At 36.1% G+C, this 26,602-nt stretch overlaps 1 protein-coding gene across 2 annotated transcripts in view; it reads left to right on the forward strand.

Moving 5' to 3' along the window:
- Nucleotides 1-11,971: 11,971 nt before the first annotated feature.
- DYNC2H1 (dynein cytoplasmic 2 heavy chain 1) overlaps nucleotides 11,972-26,602 on the forward strand; it is a 357,072-nt gene continuing 342,441 nt past the window's right edge. For both annotated transcript variants that reach the window (XM_025357391.1, XM_025357392.1), the window contains exons 1-11: nucleotides 11,972-12,310; nucleotides 16,918-17,088; nucleotides 17,479-17,614; nucleotides 18,537-18,655; nucleotides 19,934-20,078; nucleotides 20,833-21,065; nucleotides 23,622-23,756; nucleotides 23,864-23,977; nucleotides 24,094-24,205; nucleotides 24,542-24,666; nucleotides 25,989-26,164. In XM_025357391.1, the coding sequence (XP_025213176.1) occupies nucleotides 12,116-12,310; nucleotides 16,918-17,088; nucleotides 17,479-17,614; nucleotides 18,537-18,655; nucleotides 19,934-20,078; nucleotides 20,833-21,065; nucleotides 23,622-23,756; nucleotides 23,864-23,977; nucleotides 24,094-24,205; nucleotides 24,542-24,666; nucleotides 25,989-26,164 (1,661 nt within the window). In that variant the 5' untranslated portion in view covers nucleotides 11,972-12,115. The remainder of the gene's footprint in view (nucleotides 12,311-16,917; nucleotides 17,089-17,478; nucleotides 17,615-18,536; nucleotides 18,656-19,933; nucleotides 20,079-20,832; nucleotides 21,066-23,621; nucleotides 23,757-23,863; nucleotides 23,978-24,093; nucleotides 24,206-24,541; nucleotides 24,667-25,988; nucleotides 26,165-26,602) is intronic.

The following is a 26,602-nucleotide window of genomic DNA, read 5'->3' on the forward strand; positions in this document are numbered from 1 at the left end:
ATTTCCTATCAAAAAGTGAAGTCTAATTGAAAAAAATAAACATTGGTTCATTCATTGTGGGAAATGTACCATACCAATGTAAGACATTAGTAATAGGGGAAACTGGGTGTGGGATATATGAGCAGTTTCTGTAGTATCATTGCAATTTTTCCACAAAATTAAAACTCTTCTAAAATAAATTATTAAAAAGTCATAGTGAATAGGGAAAAATAAAGAAAATTTGGAAAATAGTGAAGTACAGAAAGAAAGAGTAATGATTCAAAAGAGCTGCCTAGGTTGAATGCTTTTGGAAAGGTAAGAATCTAAAAACTTCTGGATGTGGGATCATAGGTAGAAAGCAATGTCTTATATATAAGCTGGCCAAGGACAGAGCAATTTCAGCTTGAAACCTAACCAGGAAGACTAAGAACAAGTGCTCAGGTGGGAAACTGTATTAAACAGTACACCTGATTTACCTTCCCATATGTGAATATGTACCCCAAATGAAGAAAAGTAGTTCAGGCCAGGTGCTGTGACTCATGCCTGTAATCCCAGTACTTTGGGAGGCCAAGGTGAGTGGATCACTTGAGGCCAGGAGTTCAAGACCAGTCTGGCCAACATGGGCAAAACCCTGTCCCTAATAAAAATACAAAAATTAGCCGGGCGTGGTGGCACATGCCTGTAATCTCAGCTATGTGGAGGCTGAGGCAGGAGAATCTCTTGAACCTGGGAGGTGGAGGTTGCAGTGAGCTAAGATCATGGCACTGCACTCCAGTCTGGGTGACAAAGCAAGACTCTGTCTTTAAAAAAAGTAGTTCATAGAACCAAAATTACTGGCAGAGGTTGTATTGTTTTGATGACTTGCTGCAGAGAACTCTCTTTTTGTTTGATGAGATGGTAGAGAAGACTAAAGTTGAATGGAGACAGCTTGCATTGGGTATGTTCTTAAGTGTAGTTTCCTAATTGTGGTATTTGCTGAACAGACGTTTATCGCACCATACACTTCCAAGACTTAACATTGCAAAGTGGCGTAGTGTAAAGGGTTTGTTAAAATGAGAACCACCATTAGACTGATGAATTTCCTTTTTAACTTTTCAACCTTGATAAACATTTAACTATGTTGTGACTCAGTTTTGTTCTTTGTAAGATAAAATAATAATACCTGCCTTATCTAGACATCACAGCATTGTGTTGTTGAAAAACATGAGAAAATAAATGTTAAATATTTTGATAACAATGTTATCAAAATTGCTAAAGGGTACAAAACCATGTATCAGTTGAGGTCTTTAGAGTACATTAAACAAAAATCAAATTCTACATTTAGCAAGAAGATTTATTTTTAAGTATTTTACAGAATCAAAGGAAGGAGTTGCAATGAAGGAGATATGTAAAAGGAGTGAGGTGTCTTGGTTTTTATCCCCACCCAAATTCTGATAATGGAGCTTTCTCATCTATATCACTCCACTTTTTGAAGACTTCATCTTTAGTTGCAGAGATATTAACCATAACCATGTTTTCAGCCATTGAAAATAGGGTCATCTACACTGGGCAGTTTGAATGGGATTCAGCAAATTCTTGGGCCATGGCTATGCATAACTTCTTTGGAAAATCCCTAGGTAACACATGAGCAGTTATAGAAGGCCACTGGTGAGGACCACTCAGCACAGAGAAGATCAGTTCACATGATTGCAGCAGAGGCAGTTATTCTTAGAAAGGCAGTTAATGGTCTGCAAAGAGTTGGACATTTATTTGGCACCCACATTGCTCTCGTCTCTGGCAGCGACAGTGTTGGTGTCTCTTGATGCTGATGCTGCTCCTCAATATGTGTTCCTCAGAGGCCTATTCCCTCTTCTCTAGTTTCACAACAAAGACCTCTTCCAAGTTCAAGCCCTATCCAACTTTTGAACTCTATTTCCAGCTAAGATGACTTTCAATTGTTATGGCATAGCATCTATGATCTTCCTCTTTCAGGGCCTGAACTTGTAATTTGCAAGAGCCTTCTTGTTTATAAAGAAAACATAGCTTATGAAAATCAACAGTTTTTGGTTTAAATAGCATTTTTAAAATATTGTGGTATTTCAAGATTATGTTTTTAAAGTAAATAGTAAACCAACTGTATTTCTTTCCATTTCTGATTTACAGCTTATAATTTTCTTTTAGATAATGACACTGACTATAATGATCATGAGCAAGAATATAAAGAAAACAAAAATAGAACAAAATATAACAATTCTTTCAAGACATTATCTCTCTATAGGCTAAACAAGTAGAGATTCTTAGATAACTTCACTGAACTCTTTCACATTTCATATGCAGTTAAAGCTTCCACTGCACATCTTTCTGATGCAACCTACACTTAGGACCAGGTGCATAATTTGTGGGACCCAGAACATAATGAAAATGCAGAGCCTCTTGTTAAAAAATTATGTAGTGCTCTGTGAGAACACATCATCAAACCAACTGAAAGGCCTTTCTAAGCATGATGCCCTGTGACATCGCCCAAGTTGCATGCGCTTAAAATCTGCCCTGCATACAGTTTAAAAACAAGTAAAGGCCCGATTGATCTATAGGTTCATTCAATGGAGCACCAGATTTGTAAAGCACACTGTGTCAGAGAATGATATGTGTTGATTAAGTCATTCTATCCTATTTCAGGGTACAATAAAGATTACATTTCCCTCATTGGAACCCTGGAGGTGGAGGTTGCAATGAGCTGAGATTGCACCATTGCACTCCAACCTGGGTGACAGAACAAGACTCTGACAAAAAAATACATTTCCTATCCACTCTTGAAGTCAGGAATCGCCATATACATCTCCTGCATGTATATGCCAATATGTACATGAGACTTCACTCTTTACCTGTCAATCAACCAGATTTAAATAACCCAGGAGAGAATTCCATAGTCCTAGGGGATAGTGGAGCTATAAAATGGAAGTGGTCTAGATTCCTGAATCATCACATGGAAGACTGCCTGCCAAGTACCACATTGAATTGTCAAAAGAAGGAGAAATAAAATTCTTAGGTTGAGCCACTAAAATTTGGGGGTTGTTATAATAACGTTTGCCGTATCTTGATTGTCTGTCAGGACTCGGCTATGTTATAGTAACCAAAACTAAAATATCAATATGCTATTGTAACAAAGGTTTAATTCTTGTTCATGGTAGGTTATTGATAAGACCCTACCCATCCAAGCTACTCCGGGAGCTAAACTGATAAAAACACTGTCTTGATTTATACTTCTATGATTACCATGATGGTGAGAAAGAACTATGGTAAATCATATTGGCTTTTAGTATTTTTGTGTATATGTGATATATTACTTCTACATGGAATTCGAAGATCAAAGCAAGTCATAAGATCATACCTATCTTTAAAAGGAGCAGAGAAGTGCCAAGAAAGAGGAAAACCAGAAACATTTGTTACATGACAGTAACAACTACCACATGGATATAGATGTTGGTGCTTAGAATGAAGATGCTGCATGCAGAAACTTAAAATACATTGTATAGAATTAGTGGTCATGCAACAGGCAGCAAAGAAACAGATTAGTAGGTTGATTATCTAGAGATTTTTAACATGCCTTGTTAAAATATTCAGTGATACTTCCCAATGAGAAGTAGAAGGGAGACCATTAACCTAGTAAGAATCTAACTCTATGGAAAATAGCTAGAGGCAGAGTGACAAAGTGTATTGGCTATAGCAAGTGATAATGTGTATTGGCCTTTCACAAGATTTACAAGAAAAATATGAGCTCAGATGGGAACTGGTTAATCTTCTAGAAAGAATAGAAGGATACTAAGGAATCCTAGAGATCAGGGGTCTCTCAGGTTTAGAGGGGCTGACTGCTCCTAATTTCTAAGTAATAAGAGATAAGACTGAAAAAGACAAAGTTGTAAGTGGTAAAGGCACTAAAAGATCTCTCAGTTAAGAAAAGTGATAGAATCTTTGGGCAAAGCTCAGACTAAGGGTTTTAACTTTGCTATTTAAACCTTGTTTCATATAGCCTCAGGATAACCATCAAGTTGAGAGAGGAAGACATGGGTATGAGTAAGCAAGAAGATCATTCTTTGGAATCATATATAGGAAATAACTAGAATATGGAATTTAGAATATGGAACTAAGAGCAAATACATCAGAAAGCCTACTAAGTTTGGAAAAGAATTACATTGTTAAATAAACCATGTGCCTGGACCAAAAGACACTGATTTTTTGAGCCTTAAAACAACTATCAAGCTCCCAGAGTTTCCCCAGAAGGAAGCTCAAATAACTTATCTTTTTAGTTTGTAGGTGGCTGAACCATCAGGAGCTACATTTCAACCCGATGGAAACAACTGCATCACATGGATACCTTAGAGATCCCTGTCTTTTCTCTAACAAAGGACTTCCCCAAATGTGTCCTCATGGACTTCACAGCCCCATTCCTGACAAGAACACTAGACACAAGATAGGAATAATTTCCAGTACTTTCAGTGAATGTGTTCCTTAAAGGTGTAAAATCTCAAATTTCATATTTGATTAGATATCTTTAGGGATTAAAGGTGCCAAGCCAATGCTTGAAAAATGAGAATTGTAATTTGATCTCTTTTACTTTAAATTTATCCTGAGCTACCCTGCTGAGTAGGTTGACACTGCCAAATTTTTGATGTTCTATTCTCATAGCAACAAGCTGTGATGTCAGAGAGTTATTTTATCACAGAATCTATCCAAAAAGATGCCAGGCTGTGAAGCAGAAAGCTCTGATTTAATTGCATGTTATTTAACAATCATTTTATGTAAATAAAAATGGAGATAGAAAAAAAAGACTCAAAATAACAATTTATGTGAACATCTTTATTATTAGTTAACATGGTGTAAAAAGCTTTCCCTTCAGCATTTACATCAGTGGGTATGTATTTCTTTTTAAATGACATTAAAGGACATTCAGGCAAGACTATTTCCTGCAAATAACAGATAAGCTAGATAATGCACACAGTAAAGAAAGCAACTTCAAACCATGTAAAAGTATAATTAGCATCCTCATAGAGGAAAAGATTAACTAGTAATGTGTTTTGAAATTGTTTATATTAAGGGCCTTAACACAGTTTTACTAGCATACTTTATTATCCTGAATGGCAAAATTAAAAGCAATATCTTTACCAGACAAGTGATTATCACATAATCTAGTGTAAGTGCAACAAATTTCATTAAGACAGCATTACATAAAGCAGCTTTACAAACCTGCAAGCCTTCTGGGCCTGGTAGACCATGTAAATTAGTGAAATGGCCTGGGTGTAAGACAATGGGGTAGGTGGGTACCATGGCTGAAGCCAAGTGCATACCCTATCTGCAGAAGTCTGGATGGGTTAGATTAGGCCAGAGCAACAAAGAAGCCAAAGAAGCTCAGTTGTTTAGGACAGCACAATTTTCTTGCTTGTTCATACTACCTGTTAAAGGTCAGCTGGAGACTCTGTTCTTTGTCATGAGCGCAGCCACTGTCTAGAACACTACTGGTTATTGTGGCAGACTAAAAAGAAAGAGCACAGCTTCTTTGGCTTACTGAAGCAGGATTTGTTTTTGTTAATTTGAAAAACAGTAGGCTGGGCGCGGTGGCTAATGCCTATAATCTCTTCACTTTGGGAGGCCAAGGCAGGCAGATCACTTGAGGTCAGGAGTTTAAGACCAGCCTGGCCAACATGGTGAGACTGGTGTATTCTCTACTAAAAATACAAAAAACAAAAAAGTTAGCCGAGTGTGGTGGCAGGAGCCTGTGATCCCAGCTACTCAGGAGGCTGAGGCAGGAGAATCGCTTGAACCCGGGAGGCGCAGGTTGCAGTGATCCAAGATCGTGCCACTGCACTCCAGCCTGGGGGACAGAGTGAGACTCTGTCTCAAAAAAAAAAAAAAAAAAAAAAAAGAAAAGAAAGAAAAAGGAAAAAACATTAGAAAGCATGGTAGTCATTAGGGTTGCTCTCAAATATTCTATAATTCTCCTATTGTGTACAAGGTATGGTTTCACTTACCTGCCCACTTGCAGCTAGATGTGACTGTGTAGTTTGCTTGGCCAATAAAATGTAAATGGAAGTGATGTGCAGAAACTTTGGGAGCCAGTATCTACTTTTTCACATGTTCTCTTTTCCCTCAATCCCAGTAAGATGTATTGTCAAAAAGCAATCTGACTACCTAAGAGAATTTTTATATAAGGTAATTATAATCACAGCTCAAGAACTAGAAACAGTTTTTACTAAGAAGTACTTGTATAGAATCAAAAAGCTATACTTTTAAGAATATATATATATGTGTGTGTATATATATATATGTATTTTCATCCCAAGACTGGTATTCATTTTATTTTAAAAGATAACAGTTTTAGAATAGTCTGCTGTATTTCCTGCAATCCTTGCTATTAATATTTAAATGTATTTAAAAGTGACTTTGATATGTAATTTTTAAAACATGAAGCACTAACATTCAAATAAATGATATTTATTATCTGATAGAAAAGTTAAGATTTAAATTATTTAAATATACTGTCTGGATGTTCTTATAATGAAACACAGAAATATTATTCGCAAGAAGGAATGCTACCCCTTGATTTTGTTATCTTCTAATGACTGTTTCTGGTTCTCTTGTTAGAGGAGATAGGTGAAAATCATCCCCACATTATCACATTTCTAGGTATTCTTCCCCTCTTCAATGATAACATCATAGGACATCATTGGGGGAGAGGGTGGCAAGAGTACAGATATAAGAAATATCTTCAACTACATGTTACAAACCAATGAAGACTAACACCCTTGCTTACATATCTCCTTCCTCTTTCCCTGTATATTTTCAGTGCAATTGACTGCAGGAAGAATTGGCTCCCTGCTAGACCCAGAAGTAATGGTTAGCAACTATTCACTGATTTAGAAAGTCAGAAGAAATAGAATTCCTTTTATTCCACAAAGAGTCATAAAAATGTGTAAAGGTAAATATATTTAAGTATTTGAGGTAAATATCAGATTTCAGTGTAGAGTATCATCTTCGTTTGTGGGCTGCTATAACAAAATATCTTGGACTGGGTAATTTGTAAATAATAGAAGTTTATTGCTCACAGTTATGGAGGCTGGGAAATCCAAGATGAAAGCAACAGCAGATTTGGTATCTGGTGGGAGCCTGTGCCTCCTAGGTGGTGCAAGAAGGAATGCTACCCCTTATGTATCTCTGCCGCTGTGCTTGACATTTTCATTGATGGTGCAGTAGCAACGGCAGCTATGGTAGTCAGAATTGTGGGAAGGCCCCAAGGCCCCTGCTCTCTGGTGTGCACACTTCGAAGAGCCCCCTAACGTTGAATGTGGAGGAAATCTGTGAATATGATGGTATATCACTCCCATGCCTAGTTTACTCATCAGTTGACTTTGAGCTAATGAGAAAGGAGATTATTCGTTGGGCCTGATCTAATCAAGTGAACCCTTAAAAGGAACTGGCTTCTTCCTGTTACAAAAGAGATTTGAAGCACAAGGGAGCTTAGATGTGTAAGGAAGTTCTCTACTGTTGGCTTTAAAGATGGAGGATAAGAATGTGGGCAATATCTAATTGCTGAGTGGCCCCAGCTGACATCCAGCAAAGACATGAGGACCTCAGTCTTACAACTGCAAGAAAATGCATTCTGCATCAACTATAAGAGGACTCTGAGCTCCAAATGAGAATGCAGCCTGGCTGACATCTTGATTTATGCCTACGAGACCCTTAGCATACAGCAGCCAGCCTCCTGACTTATCAGACTTTCAGTTAATACATGGGTGTTATTTTAAGCCACTAAATTTGTAGTAGTTTGTTACACAACAATGAAACACAATGCAGTGGCTAAAACAGCTGGCAAGTTGACACAAATCAAGGGTGGGGCACCAAACTGCTTTAGTAATCATCTATTCTCCACATGCATGCATTCACTGGAAAAGATTTCAGTTTCATTTAAGAATCTCCTGGATAAAGGAGTAAAATGTATTCCTTTTATTAAATCTTAAACCTTCAGTACTAGTCATTTCAATATTTTGAACAATGAAATAATATACCGTAAAACACTCTGTTGCATTGAAGTATTAATAATGGTTGTTTCAAGGAAAATAATTTTGTGATTGTTTGAGTTATGATCTAAACTAGCTGTTCTTTTTTCATGGAAGACCAATTTTACTTGAAAGAATAACAACTAATGTTACTCAGACTCTGATATTTGGCAGAAATTTTTCTTAAAAATGAATGAAATGAGCTTATCACTTCCAGGGAAACAACTAACCTTATTTGACCTAACTGGCCAATGATAAAATTCAAGCATTCCTGCAAAAATCAGATTCTTGGATAACTTAAATTGTCTACTGTAAGTTTGACAACCTCTCCATACATGAAGACTTTTTCTTGGCCAGGCGAGGTGGCTCATTCCTGTAATCCCAGCACTTTAGGAGGCTGAGGTGGGAGGATCACTTGAGTACAGGAGTTTGAGACTACAGCGACGTATGATCAAGCCACTGCACTCCAGCTTGGGTGACAGAGAAAGACCCTGTCTCTAAAAAGACTTTTTCTTATGAGATCAGTGGTGTATTAATAAATGTGATTTTTAAAAATATTGTATAAGGAAATGTATCAATATTTGGAAGATCTTCATAGCTTAGTGAACCAATATTTTCTAAATGACCAATGTATGATGTTATGAAATTATGTGAGAGTAAAAGATACATTCAAATTGCTAGAAAACCAGTGGATTTTAATGTAACTGAGTATGAAATATTCATTGATATGGTCCCAAATTCTAAATTTTAACTATTCTTTAAGAAACTACTACTTGTGGAGTGTTAGTTTACTATAAAAGAATATTCACAAGTATCTCTTAAAATATTCTTCATTTTTTAGCTTCTCAATTTTTAAACTACCTATCTGTGTGAGGCTGGATATTCTTTATATACTTCAATCCAAACAATGTATTGCAAGAGATGGAATGCAGAAGCATATAGAGGATCCAGTTGTCTTCTGCTGAGGCAGGCAGGAAAGGGACTTAACAAAAATGTAAACCAATGCCATTCTTCTCGTTGATTTTTTTCACCTTTTAGAAACATAATTATTTTCATAAAAATATGTTATTTATTTTAACAAGAATGGTCTTATGATTATTTTAAAATAGATAAGTAAATACATATTTCAAAATTTTCTCAGTTTTAATTTTGATTATAGTAAGTGTTGATAGAAATAACCTACAGAAACAAAATCCTTTTGGAGCCTTCAGTAACTTTTTTTTTTTTTTTTTTTTTGAGACAGAGTCCAACTCCAGGTTGGAGTGCAGTGGCGTGATCTAGGCTCATTGCAACTTCTGCTTCCCGGGTTCAAGCTATTCTTCTGCCTCAGCCTCCGAGTAGCTGGAATTACAGGCATGCACCACTGTGCCCAGCTAATTTTTGTATTTTTAGTAGAGACGGGGTTTCACCATATTGGCCATGCTGGTCTCGAACTCTAGACCTCGTGATCTGCCTGCCTCAGCTTCCCAAAGTGCTGGGATTACAGGCGTGAGCCACTGTGCCTGTCAGTAACATTTTAAGTATAAAAATAATTTTTTAAAGTATAAAGTATAAAAAGGTCACCAAAAAGCTTGGGAAATGGCATATAGGACAAAATTAGGAAACCTTGGCTCAGAAAGTTTTGGGCCTTCCCTTCCTGTTTTTATGCCACCTGCCAGCCAACTGCTAAACCAATGCCCCACATTAAAAAAAATAAATCGCTACTACAATATGGATATCAATTACTCTTTTGGTTAGAGTAGCCTAAATAGCCATAAAAATAGCCTCACACAGTTTAATGTATAATGCCTCAAACACAACAAAGGTTATTTCTTGCTTATTTAACAACTGCAGACATTATTCCACACTGTGATTCAGGGTCCTAGGGTCCCACTCTTTGAAAGTTTTGCCATCCCTGTTGCTTTGTTGTTATCTGCATCCAGCTGGCAAAAGGTAAAGGTACTCTCACTTCTTTAAAACTTTGCCCTGAAGACACACACATTACTTCTTCTCACATTTTATTGGTGAGAATTAGTCACACGGGCACACCTGGATGGTAGCTATGGAAGGGAAAAATAGATTTTGGTGGATATCTGGCTATCACTGTGATACGGTATATAGAGATTGGCTCAGAATTGGATTTTGGTATGAATCTTGGTTCTACCACTTACCATCTCTGTGTTTTTGTGTAAGTTATTTAATCTGTGAGGTTCTTTCTTCTTTATTGTATGCTTGATACAATAAATAAAGTCCGTATCTGTCTTTTCTTCCTACTCTATTCTTCATTTTTCGTATATAGTAGTGAAAAGGAAACACAAAACCTCTTTTTCATGGGGTTTACATGTCAACGGGAGCTTCCGTGTTTGAGATCGGTGTTAAACTTGAACTTCATAGTTTGTGGAAGCCTGAAGTTTCCTCAAGAGTTCTAAAAATTCTTGGGAGGATGACACCCATGATCTCATCTGCTTTCTAGACTCATCTTCTTACATGTGTTGCCTTTTTATTCACCATATTGTTATGGAAGCTTGATTCAGCCATTTCATACATTTCCACCGAAACAACTCACCAGACCGAGTGCTTGTGGGTAATGGAGACTTTGCTGAAGACCTTGGTAAGAGTGATAATGCCCATTGCAGAGAAAGAAACTCTGTAACCATAGTGGTCACTTTGGCTTTCAAAATCTTTTTATTAGCTACACAGTCATCTTGGGTTCCTGTTAGGATTTTTTTCCCCACCCAGTGGTCAGCATTCCATATGACTGTTTGGATGTTTTCCCATCCAGTGGCCAGACTCCCATCTCCCACCGTTTGGATATTTCATGAGAATTTACATTCATTTCCTTTTATAGTTTAGAGCAGTTCAGCTTTTTTAAGTTCCCACTCCAAAATCTTAAGTTGCTCAGCAGATGAAAGGACTCTCCTTCTAATTCTCAAACAATATAGTTTTAAGGGGAGGTTATGATTATTAAGTGCAAACAAAAAATCTGTATATGTTTATGTACCCTAGGACCTTAGGCCAAACCAGTGCTGAGGTGATGAATGACTACAGCAAACACTTCCTGAGGGCAGGAACTGTGTCCCCAGGGCCTAGTTCGGTACTTGGCAAATTGCGTTAGACTGGTGCAAAAGTAATTACAGTTCTTGCCAAAAAACCGCAATTGCGTTTGCACCAACCTAACAGCATGTAGTAAATATTTTTAGAAGAGAATTACTGAATTGAGAGTGTTTGACGAATGTTCAGATGAATGACCAGCAATTTAATAGTTTATATTTATACCATGGGGTAGGAAATGACAAAGACTGTTTTCATATCCGTATTTTCACAGAATTTGGTTGCGGTTGTTATAAAATAAGCTAAAAAGTATCATTGTACATTTTAGCTATTTTACAAATATGGCTGTGTTCGGCTAATGATTGCAATGAAAAAAATCGCTGGTTAAATTTTTCTAAAATTATTAATAGGAGAAAAAACAATGTTGGGAAATGCAGCAGCACAGAAAGGAACAGAGGGCGATTGAGAAAGTAAATTAACATTGTATTGAATTCATATTCTTTATAAGCCTCTCTAAAAAGCGATTTTTAAATACTGATCTCTTACAATCCGCACTATACTCCTGGTTGTGAGAAAGTATTTACCCCTCTTACAGATGTGTACCTTGACTCTGACAGTGTGGTTTGCTACCAGGTGCACGTGGAGAGGGAGTACTGGAACCCAGCTCTCCTAAATGTAGATCACCCTGCTGTACTTGAAGGCTAGATGTCTCTCTTCTGATTATGCGTGATAAGAAATCAGTAAGAAGAATAAAAGACACGTTTGACAGCCAACACAAACTTGTCCGAACCCCTTACAATCGATAACCGCAGGGAGCCGCTGAGGAGCTCCGAGGCGGTCGATCGCCTCCGCGAGCTTTGCGTGCGCGTGCCCCGGGAAGGCAACGTCCACCGCGCGCCGCCAGCGACGCCGCCGTAGCGCTCCGTCGCCATAGCGACTACCCTTGGCAACAGCGAAGCTCTGCGGTCCCGCGGTCGGGCTAGGGGTTTGAGCCAAGCTCCTCTCTTCCCTTCACTTCCCTCCGGACTGGTTTCTTCTTCCTTCCCCCTACCGCCAACTTCCCTCCACCCCTTCCAATCATGGCGAACGGGACTGCGGACGTTCGGAAGCTCTTCATCTTCACTACTACCCAGAATTACTTCGGGCTGATGTCTGAATTCTGGGATCAGCCACTGTTGTGCAACTGTCTTGAAATCAACAACTTCTTGGATGACGGTAACCAGATGCTCCTCAGGGTGCAGCGATCCGACGCCGGAATCTCCTTTTCCAATACGGTACGGTTCCTTGCACTCCTGCCCGACCCCTGACCACTCTTCAAGTCCCCAGGCCCAGCCAGAGGGATGTCGGGTCACACTCTAGCTTTACTAACCGGATCCTTTTCAGGAACGCAAGGCTGTCTCCACTTCTCCTGCATTATTGGCTTAGCTGCTTTGGCCTCGTGCTTAAGCATATAGTTTCCAAGCTTTGCATCCTACCTGACCAAAGCAAGTTTCCCTTCCACACATCTGAATAGAAGCAATTAGATTTTATTTTATTTTAAATTTTTATACGGAGTCTTACTCTGTCGCTTAGGCTGTAGTGTAGTGGCGCGATCTCTGCTCACTGCATCCCCCGCCTCCTGGGTTCAAGCAATTCTCGTGCCTCAGCCTCCCAAGTAGCAGGCTCGCGCCACCACGCCTGGCTAATTTCTGTATTTTCAGTAGAGACGGGGGTTTCACCACGTTGGCCAGGCTGGTCTCCATCTCCTGACCTCAAGTGATCCGCCCTCCTCGGCCTCCCAAAGTGCTGGGATTACAAGCATGAGCCACCGCGCCCGGCCTATATTCTACTTTTTAAGAAAGACTACAGATACGTTATAACTAAAAAGAAAACATTTACTTAGTTATTTTTATTTTTTCTCTCTCCCCCTTTTGAGGTTTTTTTTGAGGCAAATTCTAGTCTATCTTTTTTGGATCAGCCTCTGATTTTAACATTGCCCAAGGGAAAGATTAGTTAGGAATTTAAATTTTTGCGAAATGATGTATTTCAAAATAAAGTTTGAATTCTTTATTGGTGTACAACATGTGATATACTGATTTATTAATTACAATGCTCCCTCCACTGGCAGGATTGCTTAAAAAATGGGTTGCATTTGCAATCAGGGCTTATATATATAAACCTAAAAGAAAAAACACAGAAGAAAATTGCCTGACACAGTAAAGGGGACTCAGTAAATAGATTTAAGTTAATAAAACAAAGACATATTTTCAACCTCTTCCTCTTGTGTTCACCCTTATCCCTAGGTCTAGCAGAGTTTTCGACACTCAGCAAAAGCATTCAGTGCCTTTTTTTTTTTAAGATGGAGTTTCGCTCTTATTGCCCAGACTGGAGTGCAATGGTGCAATCTCCGCTCACTGCAACCTCTGCCTCCCGGGTTCAAGCGATTCTCCTGCCTCAGCCTCCCAAGTAGCTGGGATTACAGGGCATGCACCACCACACCCGGCTAATTTTTTGTATTTAGTAGAAACTGGGTTTCACCATGTAGGTCAGGCTGGTCTTGAACTCCTGACCTCAGGTGATCCACCCAGCTTGGCCTCCCAAAGTGCTGGGATTACAGGCGTGCGCCACCGCGCCTGGCTTCAGGACATTTTTATAGGATGATTGAATCATTCACCCCATTCACTATATTTATTCTTAGGTTTAATTTGATTGTATTTAATAAACATTTACTTTCAACTCAATACATGCAAGGCACTTTGCCAGGCTTGATGGGTTTACAAAGATATAAAAAGGATGGATAATCATAGCTAACATTTATTTTCACTTTAGACTCTGTCAAGCACTGTTCTAAGTACTTTATATGTATTCATTCATTTAATATCCATAACAACAGTGTAAGATAGGAACTATTCTTATTCTTATTTTATGGCTGAGGAAAGTAAGGGACAAAAGTTACAACCTAAATGTTAACTTTTCTTTTGCTCCAATAGGTAGTGTAATTCAGGGTAGAGCCCCCTGCTTTCTGCCTTTCCCAGACTCACTCTAGTGGCTTAGGATGACATATACTTAGCAAATGATAAAATCAGGACACACTGTTGTAAATGTCACTGAAAGTTCAGATAGAATGCAGTAGCATCTCAAAAGAAGACATTCATACAGTCAACAGACACATGAAAAAATGCTCATCATCACTGGCCATCAGAGAAATGCAAATCCAAACCACAATGAGATACCATCTCACACCAGTTAGAATGGCAATCATTAAAAAGTCAGGAAACAACAGGTGCTGGAGAGGATGTGGAGAAATAGGAACACTTTTACACTGTTGGTGGGATTGTAAACTAGTTCAACCATTATGGAAAACAGTATGGCGATTCCTCAAGGATCTAGAACTAGATGTACCATATGACCCAGCCATCCCATTACTGGGTATATACCGAAAGGATTATAAATCATGCTGCTATAAAGACACATGCACACGTATGTTTATTGCGGCACTATTCACAATAGCAAAGACTTGGAATCAACCCAAATGTCCATCAGTGACAGACTGGATTAAGAAAATGTGGCACATATACACCATGGAATACTATGCATCCATAAAAAAGGATGAGTTTGTGTCCTTTGTAGGGACATGGATGCAGCTGGAAACCATCATTCTTAGCAAACTGTCACAGGAACAGAAAACCAAACACCGCATGTTCTCACTCATAGGTGGGAACTGAACAATGAGATCACTTGGACTCGGGAAGGGGAACATCACACACCAGGGCCTATCATGGGGAGGGGGGAGGGGGGAGGGATTGCATTGGGAGTTATACCTGATGTAAATGACGAGTTGATGGGTGCTGACGAGTTGATGGGTGCAGCACACCAGCATGGCACAAGTATACATATGTAACAAACCTGCATGTTATGGACATGTACCCTAGAACTTAAAGTATAATAATAATAATAAATAAATTAAAAAAATAAAGGATTACAAATTAAAAAAAAAAAAAGAATGCAGTAGGAAAGATGGAAAGGGGTTTGGATTTGTGAAACTGTATCTTAGCTTGGGTATTTGAAAGTTGAAGTTAGAACTTTTTTTTTTTAAGTTAAAACTATTACTAGTAAAGCCCAACGATGTATCTGTTATTTTTAGTTGTACACATCACTACAGGTGTTTAGTCATATTTGAAAATATTTTGTTATGTCTTCAGTTGTACTTTAGATGCCTGATAGTTAGCATGGTTCAATAAGTTAATAAGTCAGCAAATATTTATTGACTACCTACTAGTACTGGGGACAAAACCATGAACACAGAGTCCGTATCTTAAAGGAGTAACATTGGAATGGACAAAGGTAGGCTAAACACATGCTACAGATATATGTAACATCATTTTGGGTATTGATAAGTGCCGTTAAGATAAAAATAATGTTATAGTAGTGATGGGGTGGGGTGGGGAACTACAGATATATATAGGGTGGGAGATAATACGTCTCTGGATTAGTTATCTTTGAAGTGAGATTTGAATGATGAGTTGCAGGCAGACATAATCTGGGGGAAGAGTGTTCTAAGCTAAAGAAACTGTAAGTACCAAGGCCCTGAGCTGGGTTTTAACTTAGTTTCGAGGGGCAAGAAAAAAAAATCCAGAGTGGTGGCTGAAGTTTATGGTATGAAGGAACATTGTGGTAGATGAGAATGGAGAATAAGGCATAGGCTGATCATTTCGGACCTTGTACACCGTTTAAATTGAAATAGGGAGTTATTGGTAATCTTAAGCAAGAGAGAGCTGTGATCTGGTTTATGCTTTAGGACAGAGGTTCGCAAACTTTTTCTGTAATGGGTCAGATAATATTGCAGGCAACAAGGGCTCCATTGCAGCTACAACTTGGCCTTTGAGTGTGAAAGCAGACATGTAATCAACTTTGTAATAATACATGTAATTGAATGGGAATGGCTGTGTTCTAACAAAACTTTATGGACACCGACGTGGATTTTCATATACTTCCCGTGCGTCATGAAATATTATAAGCGTTTGAGCAGTAACAGAAAGTTTCAGCTCCTTTCCAGCAGTCAAAAATGTAATTTTTTGGATAGAAAAAAGTGGCGTGAGACCCATAGCTGTTCTTCATACACAGCAGTGACCTTGTTTGAAAGCTTTTTAATTCGTAGACTTCTTTTCCTGAAAAAAGAAATGAGAATAACTGAAAATGTGTGTAAAATGCAAAAACTTCCTTTGACTAGTATACTTCTCAGCTAATGAACTAATTACTGTGAACTGACCTATTTTAAACAAGGTTGCTGTAATGAATTCCAATTGAGTTCACCTGGTTCTGATTTAAAATAATCTAGCTATATGACAATTTAACAAAAAAGTTTTATGCTCTTAATTCTTTAAGGAAAAATTTTCAGTTAAGATAAAGTTAATTTTAGGAGATAGACAACTTAAATTCATTTTGGTAGTTTTGAGTGCCTGTATACTTTTAAAAGCACCTTTTAAAATGCTTTTTCTAGGTAAGGGGGTAATTAACATTTTGTTATAGACTTTCTGGGTTACTAGAGAAGTACACTATTCATTGTGTACCTGGAGCATACAGCTTTCATCTGTACTATTACTGATTCTGGCTGGAATGGAATCTGGCTGGAATGGAATCTGACTGGAATGGAATAGTTAGCTGTCAATAATGTATATATTGTTTTATGTTTATAAATAATTTATGATCGAACGTAAGTGGGAATAGGTTTTTAAACTGAAGTATTCTTAAGGAGAGAAGAGATAAATTGGTTTTAATGTATTTATTTTTAAAGTAACTATTTTTTTCCAAGAGGTATAATTATAGTGATACAACTTTGTATACATTTTTTTCAAATATTAAATTTTATGACAATAACATTAAAAATCATTTGTCACTTTAGATTGAGTTTGGTGACACCAAAGATAAAGTGCTGGTGTTTTTCAAGCTGCGACCTGAAGTAATTACCGATGAGAATCTACATGATAACATTCTTGTTTCATCTATGTTAGAGTCACCTATTAGTTCTCTTTACCAAGCAGTACGGCAAGTATTCGCACCAATGTTGTTAAAGGTGAGAAAAGTAGCTGTCATTTTTTTTTTAACTGAGGTATTTGGAGAAATGTTTTCATATAAACATAAATATCTATTTTTACTGCTAATGTTATTAGTGTTTCAATTTTAATTAAAATTTCTTAACTTTTTTAAACTTAAATTTTAATGTAAGTTGTGGTAAAAAATAGAGAAATTGGAGAAAGGTATAAAATGCAATCCACATCAACTCTTAACATTTCTACATTAGATGCTTTTCATAGTTTTAACTGTTGAGAGGACTTTTTATTCTTATGAAGTGGAGGTAGTGGCAGGCTTTAAGAAAAATGGGTTTTTGGACAGTGTTTTGGGAAGCCAATTTGATTAGCAAAATTTTGATCAATCTTGGTTGCACTTGTCTGTTTTTGTTTAGGATCAGGAATGGAGCAGAAATTTTGATCCCAAACTTCAGAATCTTTTGAGTGAACTAGAAGCTGGGTTGGGTATAGTTCTACGAAGATCAGACACTAACTTAACAAAATTGAAATTTAAGGAAGATGACACACGAGGTATATCACCATAGCTTAATAAAAGAAAGTACAAAATGATTGTCTCATTAGTACATTAGTAAATGAACATATTTCTTTATAGATTTCTTCAAATACTTTTGGAATTTCTCTAAGCATTGGTTTAAAAAAATGAGTAGATTTATGTGGATGTGGAGAAGAGGAAAATATAATTGTTAATAATGTGAAATCTAGCTTGAGCCTCCAGAGTAGCTAGAATTACACGTGCATACCACTATCCACTGGCTAATTTATTTTAGTTCTTGTAGAGATGGGGTCTTGGTCTGTTGCCCAGGCTGGTGTCAAACTGCTGGCCTCAAGGGATCCTCACTACTAGGCCTCCCAAAGTGCCAAGGCAGTAGTTATGTTCTATAAAGTCACTGTAAACACTGAGTTAGTGAATATTGAACCTTTGTTCCTAGGAGCAGTACAGGGTGAGATTCCTTTGAGCCCCTGGTCACAACATCTCATCAACTGATCAATACATAACCTTATTTTTTTTTTTCTGTTTAAAGACACTTTAATTCATATATATTGTTGATTCATTAACATTGACTTCATGGCTAACAGCACTGTAACTCATGCCTGAATGAAGCTTAACTAACATATATTTTTTCTGTAAGGCACATTACAACCTTCTTGTGATTTGGGACACTAGACAGCAATTTAGCACTTTTTTTGGGGGCCATTTTAAACTGAATCACTAACAAAAAGAACACAGATCTGAAAAATGTGGCACTAAGTAGACTGCAGGAAGGACACTTGTTTATAGTATGAAATAGGAAACAATAAGGAAGTGTCACCTGTTTGACCTCAGCTAGGAGCTTATGTGTTAGATGACTCAAATATTTTGCTGCTGTGCTGTTTTCATTTTTTTTTCTCTGATATTCTATACCATTTTTTTTCCCCCTCTTGACTTTTACAGGTATCCTTACACCAAGTGATGAATTCCAGTTTTGGATAGAACAAGCTCACCGTGGAAATAAACAGATTAGTAAAGAAAGAGCCAATTATTTTAAAGAATTATTTGAAACAATTGCAAGAGTATGTGATTCATACATGGTTATATATTGGGCTTCTTATAAAAGTACTTTAGGATTCAATTTTTACAGCCTCTCCTCTGTTTTAAAATTTACTTGATGATTGTGAACAAAATAGATTATATGTAGAAAAGTTTAAGTTGTATATGTAAAATGAATTGAGAAATCCAAAACTTAGTTAAATTCTAATCTCTATAAAATCTTTTTCTCAATAACGAAATTATGCCTGGGTATGGTGGCTCCCACCTGTAATCCCAGCACTTTGGGAAGCTGAGGTGGGTGGATCACTTGAGGTCAGGAGTTCGAGACCAGCCTGGCCAACACAGTGAAATCCCGTCTCTACTAAAAATACAAAAATTAGCCGGGAGTGGTGGTGAGCGCCTGTAATCCCAGCTACTTGGGAGGCTGAGGCAGGATAATCGCCTGAACCTGGGAGGTAGAGGTTGCAGTGAGCGGAGATTGTGCCATTGCACTCCAGCCTGGACGACAGTGTGAGACTCCATCTCAAAAAAACCCAAAAAGCAAAAAAACCCCAAAATTACTTTTCTGCAGGTACATAGTGAAAAACAAATATAACAGGTTTATCCACGTACAGGTAACATGTTCTTTTGAATGGGTGTTCACTTTGTTCAAATTAGCATTTTGAAGTAATCTGAAATATAAAAAATCTTAGTTTTATGCTTATTTAATTGATTATTCCTTTATGTGTCTACATTGAAATTGAGTAACCATTTTAAGTATGAACATAAAAAGTCTATTCTTATCAAAACAAATATATATTAATTTTCTACTCCTTTCCACTGTTATTTCAATAATATTTTAATAGAGTGTTTTAAATGGTTTTAAGCTTTTTTGGGTAACAGTGATGAAAATAGCATGATAAATCTTGACTGTGGTTGTGTGATTAAACATAATATTGTGAATTAATAATGAATGAATAAAGACATGTGAACTACAGTGGGTAGTGCATATGTGGAGTTGAGATCACCTTTATTGGGTAACTTTTAAAAAATCAAAATTTAAAGAAAATTAGGCCAATTATGTACATGAATGAGTAGACTTTTTACAATTTTTATATTTTGTCTTTTCATGACATTTATGTTTGGGGGGAATTATAGGGTATTTGCATATAGAAGTAGTTATCAGCTGTTAGAAAAAGGAGGAGAAAATAATATGGCAAATGTTAGACTTGTGGCAGTTGAAAAGGCCTGGGAACATTTTGATTATATTACCCAAGGTACAAATATAATTATGTTTAAAAATTAGTGCATTTTTGTTCTAGGAGTTTTATAACTTGGACAGTCTATCCTTACTAGAAGTTGTCGACTTGGTGGAGACTACTCAGGATGTTGTAGATGATGTGTGGAGACAAACAGAACATGATCATTATCCTGAGTCACGAATGTTGCATCTCTTAGACATCATAGGTACTAGTAAAAAAACGAACTTTTGGAATTTCGAAAACCTGTCTTATTTTGTTTTCTTTTTGTCATTTAAGTCCTTACTTAAAATGCTCCTTTATGTAATACTGTAATTGAGAGTAAGTCTTAAAGCAAATAATGTAGAATTATTTAAATAGCTATTTGTATATAGTTGGGTAGTATAAATCATGTGTCAAATTCTTTGAACCATTAATATAACCAAATTTATATAGATTTTAGTATCTATGCATATATTTAGGCTACTTTGAAATAAACTGAAAAATAAAGTATATAGGCTTATTTGTTAATATTAAATATTTTGACCTCGAAAATACCCTTGCCATTATTTTCATAAGGAAATATCAGATAAGTACATAAAGTTATATGTACAAATATATTTATTGCAGCATTGTTTGTGGTAAGCAGAAGTAAATAGCAATTAAGGATTATTTACAAAATGCAGTATCCATACAGTAGGCTCTGCAGCCTTGAGGAAATTGTATATATATTTCTATACTTAAAAGGTGTAATGGTATATTGAAAATTGAAAGATACAAAAATGCAAAGCAATATGTGTGTGTGAGATCTTAAAAATATTTGTGACTGAGAGTGGTAGTCTAAGGGTGTGCGTGTGATATTTCATAGATCCTTAGTTTGTTAATTTGTTTATTTTTAAAATATTGTCATAAGCATGTATTTTATAATTATTCTGTAAAAATACATTTATTTCCATTAAACTCTTTGCTTTCTGTTTTATTAGGTGGTTCATTTGGAAGGTTTGTTCAGAAAAAGTTGGGAACTTTGAACCTATGGGAAGATCCTTATTATCTTGTGAAAGAAAGTTTGAAAGCTGGTATTTCAATTTGTGAACAGTGGGTGATAGTCTGTAATCATCTAACAGGTCAGGTGTGGCAGCGCTATGTTCCTCATCCGTGGAAAAATGAAAAATATTTTCCAGAAACACTTGACAAACTTGGCAAACGCCTTGAAGAGGTATCACTTTGATTATCTAGATCTTTGTCTTTAAATGTAAAGTATGTCTGCACTTGTTTGTACATGTATTTTATAATCAATAAGCCCTATATATCTGCTGGAAATTAGTCTTGTGAGAGAATAGGAATTAAAGTTCTTGTTGGGGCCAATTTCCACATCCTTTCTTTTTATTTGGTATGAGACTGGTCAACTTGATAGTTGTGAGCTTATATTTTGTTCTTTATTGTAACAAGATAATCAGCCCACTTGACCATGTATGGAAGCTTTCAGGGCATCTTTTGGCTATTGCAATTGTTTTTAAGTTGGAACAACTTTTTAAGTGGTATTCAGTGGAAATATTTGAAACAATGGCTTAATTTACACAAGTTACGACTTTCAGTAAAGAACATATATTTAGCTTACAGGGACAGGCAAAATGAGATTACTTAAAGATTGTGAAACTGACTATTCCTGCCTTGCTTAGAAGAACTATAGTTCTTTATTGGAGACTTAAAAAAAAAAAAAAAAAAAAAAAAAAACGTGAAACAGTATAATGACTGTCCAGGTATCCACCATTCAATTTTAATAGTCATTGACATTATTCAGTTCTTGTCTCATCTTTGTTTTTCCCTGCCTTTCCCCTAACCTTTTTTTTTTACTGGAATATTTTTAAAGCAGAGATATTATATACTTCCACCCTTAAAACATAACCACAATGCCATTATTACAGCCAACAAAATGACAATAATTTTTTCGTATGTTTTTATATCTAGCCAGCATGTATTTATCCTGATTTTCTCAGAAATTTGTAAATAGTTGGTTTACTTGAATGAGGTTGCAAACAAGGTGCACCCATTGTATTTGGTTGATAGGTCTCCTGAGACATTTTTAATTTAAAAGTTTCCCCCCTTTTATGCCATATAGCGTTTCTCACCTTGCTATATCAGGATGTATGTGGTATCAGGTTTTCCCATTTTTAGTGACATGAAGTTTGATCTGTGAGGGTTCAGATATGATCAATCTGATGAATTCATTATAATGCTTTCCAACTTTTAAAAAATGCTTTTAGCAGTCATTAATCATGAAGAGTTACAAAATGGTGATTTTCTAATTCTGGTGTTCTTTCTGCTTTTATTAGTCATGACTTTTCTATAAGAAGAATTTTTTCTTCAACTTTTTAGTTACTTTGAAATATAGTTTGCATAGAAATGGCAGTATAGATAATTGCTTATTTCTTTTGATCACTTTTTAGAACAATGAACATTAAGTAGATTAGTGTCACAGTAAGTTCCATTGGTAACCAATGAAATGTTTTTTGATAGTGTCATTATGAACCCATGAATTTTTTTATTTTATGTGTTTCAGTCCATTCTGCTTATTATTATTATTATTATTATACTCAAATTGTTCAGTTTTTGGGCAGAGAGTGCCCCTTCAAGTTGCCTCTTATGCCATTTTGACATGACTTCAGTGTTTCTTTCTTTCCATTTTTTTTGAGATGGAGTCTTGCTATGTTGCCCAGGTTAGAGTACGATGAGATGATCTTGGCTCACTGCAATCTCTGCCTCCCAGGATCAAGCAGTTCTCCTGTCTCAGCCTCCTGAGTAGCTGGGACTACAGGTGCATGCCACCACACCTGGCTAATTTTTGTATTTTTAGTAGAGATGGAGTTTCGCCATGTTGGCCAGGCTGGTCTTGAACTCCTGACCTCAGGTCATCCGCCCACCTCGGCCTCTCAAAGTGCTGTGATTACAGGCGTGAGCCACCACACCTGGCCAACTTCAGTATTTCTTTGATAGCTTTCAAGCCCCCAAAAGTGTTCCAGTCCAGCCCATGTTGTACATTTTATATCTCATACCTGGAATTAGTAATTTTTTTCAAGGAGCCTGATTCTTTTTTGGGGATATTTAACAACAATCTGTAGGGGAAGTGCTGTTACTTAGTTATCAATGCTGTTAGGCATTCTCAGTAGACAAAACTGCTAATAGGTAAATTTTTAGCAAGAGAAAAATAAATCATGAGTTTGTACTGAGATTTACAACTCAAATAGAAGGAATTGTTTTCACTTAACCTTTTTGATTACCTTTTGATTGTTGGTGGAAATTTTTAGCTCAAAATACAGTATGTGTTTCCCAGCTGTTTGTAAATAATAAAAAATAGGGCTATTAACATGTCATTTCATTATTAGAAGTGCAATTTAATGCAGAATAATGAAAATCAGAAGTTATTACTATATTAAGGGTAGGTTCTAAAAATTAAATGAGCTGTAAATATAGTTTAAACAGTTTTTTAAACTGTGTTAAACTTTAAACATAGTTTAAAATATTTAGGTCTTATATATATTCACGAGATTTGAGCACACTTATTAATGTTAGTGTGATGAAACAGTTATGTTTTTGAGCATCACTTTGTTGTTGTCACCTGTCAGTTCTCTGGATTAGAGTTTCAGTTTTATTATTTTTTTTTTTTAGTGAACCTAATTTAGAGAAATTCTTGCCCAATATATCTAGATTTTAGACCTATTTATGCAAATGGTTTGATTTAAATAAATTCTGTTTTTTTAATACTTTGTTTTAGGTCTTGGCTGTTAGAACAATTCATGAGAAGCTTCTCTATTTTTTACCTGCCAGTGAAGAGAAAATCATATGCCTCACTCGAGTATTTGAACCTTTTACTGGCCTAAATCCTGTGCAATATAATCCATATACTGAGGTTGTATATATATTTGTTTATGTCTATATAGTTTACTGAATATGTTGTTCTTTTTAAAGACAGATTTAAAAAATACTAAAGTCTAACAATGTTGTTAATGTGTGTAGCCCTTGTGGAAAGCTGCAGTGTCTCAATATGAAAAGATTATTGCACCTGCAGAACAAAAAATAGCAGGAAAATTGAAAAGTTATATTTCAGAAATTCAAGACAGTCCACAGCAGGTAAAACATTGAGATATTTCACTTTTAATATTTCTCTTAAGCTATTTAGGATATATATATATATTTACTGAGTTGATCTGTTAGGATGAATGTATACTTATTTTATTTTATATTAGCTTCTTCAAGCATTCTTGAAATATAAAGAGTTGGTAAAGCGTCCAACTATAAGCAAAGAATTGATATTAGAAAGAGAAACTTTACTGGCAAGACTTGTGGACTCAATTAAAGGTAAAAGTTTATAAGATTATAGTGTTTGCTTGAGAGAATAATTTTGTATATTACTTTTTTCTTTGTTGCATACCATTTAGGATTAAAGATACATTTTTCTGACATTTTCATGTGGACGATTAATTTACTTATTCTGTTATAAATGACAGTTTTTTTTGCATTAACAAGTTATTATCTTTCTCTGTTTCATTTGATACGTGGTGCAGTCCTTGGGGGGTAAGGACCAACTCATTATTTTTCTATCTATAGCATTTGACATAGTGCTTGGTACATGGAAGTTATTTAGGAAATCTTTGATAATTCTTTGTAATCATTTATTTGATTTAAATTTTATAGATTTTCGATCAGACTTTGAGACTCGGTGCCGAGGAATTCCTGGTGATGCATCTGGACCACTTTCTGGCAAAAATCTTTCAGAAGTTGTCAACAATATAGTTTGGGTTCGCCAGTTGGAATTGAAGGTATTTATTTTAATAAAAAGATGAAGAGTACTAATTATAAAATCTGCTAAATTAAGGCATGTAGAAGGTACTCTAGAGTTGTGGTAAATATATTCTCTGTTTTCCTTGGCACAGCCATGTAATTTTCATACAAAATGCCGAACACTGAACAAGTATGCAGAGAAGTTTTAATGGTTCTATTCCTTCTTTCTGTAGAGATAGTACATCATTTATTCCAATTGCAGTTGTTCCAAAGAAATACCTGTATTCAGGAGGAAAGCATCCTTTACACTGAGTAAAAAAAAGAAAAATCATTGTTTACAAAAATGAGCTGGATGTGGTGGTGCCCGTCTGTAGTCCCAGCTACTCAGGAGACTGAGGTGGGAGGATCACCTGAGCCTGGGATATTGAGGCTGCAGTGAGCCATAATTGTGCCACAGCACTCCGTGGTGGATGACAGAAAGAGATGCTATCTCAAAAAAAAAATTATTGTAAAATTTTAGTAGTTGCAAAGTCTTACCTGCAAGTATGTTTATGTAACTAAATCACTTTAGGTTGAAAGGAAGTTAAAGGAAAGGTAAAAGGTATGGTCTAAGGTAGTGACAGCAATTTATAGATTTAAACGATTATTATTTTAATACTATTAAAATTGACCTAAGACTCTTATGGATTACTAACTAGTATGTGGTCCAGTGTCTTGCATTAGATTTGTACAATAAATGTTAATTGATTATAGTCTGTGAGTAAGAGCAAGACCTCATGGAATATTACAAAAGCCGGCATATTTGACATTTCTGCTTATTCAGGTTTGTATTTTTGATGTTTTATTTTCTGATATATTCTGCCTAATGATTCTGTCAGTCAGTTTTCCAGGGTGCTGTAATGTTCTCCGTACAGTTGTGGAGGAAAGGCATTTATGTCTCTTAATTGACATTCTCATTGGCCTAATTACCATTTGAGCTGTTAATCGGAGCATGTTGCTAAGGGCTGAAATTATTACTGAACATGTTTAGGAGTAATGCTGAAGTTCCCAGAGTTTCCTCTGAAAAATCACTGGGGCACAGATATTTTGAGGGCTGACTTTCCCTTTACCGTCCATTTTATTCTTGGAGTTATGCCTTGTATGGGTTATCCTCTTGTGTTTGCTATTCTGCGGCTGTGTAATTCAGAAGCAAAGTAGGGGTTGATATTTTTATATTCTTTGGTAAATCTTCTGTTTCACTGTTTGTAGATGAAAAGGGAAATAATTTCTGAATCACAAATCAGAGAAGGGGACTCCTTACTTTATGCTAATTTTTTGGAATTTAAATAATGCACACATCTTTGTAATCTGACTTTTTAAGGTCGATGATACTATCAAGATTGCAGAGGCTCTTTTATCTGACTTGTCAGGATTTCGATGTTTCCATCGAAATGCTGAAGATCTCTTAGACCAGCTTAAACTATATGAACAAGAACAGTTTGATGATTGGTCCAGGGATATTCAATCAGGTTTATCTGATTCCAGATCTGGTTTGTGGTAAGTATAGATGTATTAAACTGTAAAATCCAAAACCATATGTTATTAATTCAAATACCCAGATGGAATTAATTATATTTTTCCTTTTTCCAAACTTGCTACTCCTCTTCTAATTTTTTTTTTTGTTTGTTTTGGATCATCAACTTTTAATTCATTAAGGCTGGAAACTTTGATAATTTAGTTAACTGCCTCCCTCTTGTTTCTCTTGTCTGTTCCCCAGAATTAGGAATTCCCATTTTAGAATTAGCCCTTCCCTCATGCTTTTTTGTTATTGGTATTTATATATGTTTTTCTACCTTTTTACATTAATATTATACACACACACATACACTTTAAACAATGTTGCAGTTTTGTAAAATTGTATTATTTTTAAACTCCTTGAGACAGGGAGTATTTCTTCATGGTGCCCCACATAATAAGGGTTTGGTAAATATTTAT

This window comes from Theropithecus gelada, chromosome 14 (assembly GCF_003255815.1).
Source record: "Theropithecus gelada isolate Dixy chromosome 14, Tgel_1.0, whole genome shotgun sequence".
Taxonomy (NCBI): domain Eukaryota; kingdom Metazoa; phylum Chordata; class Mammalia; order Primates; family Cercopithecidae; genus Theropithecus; species Theropithecus gelada.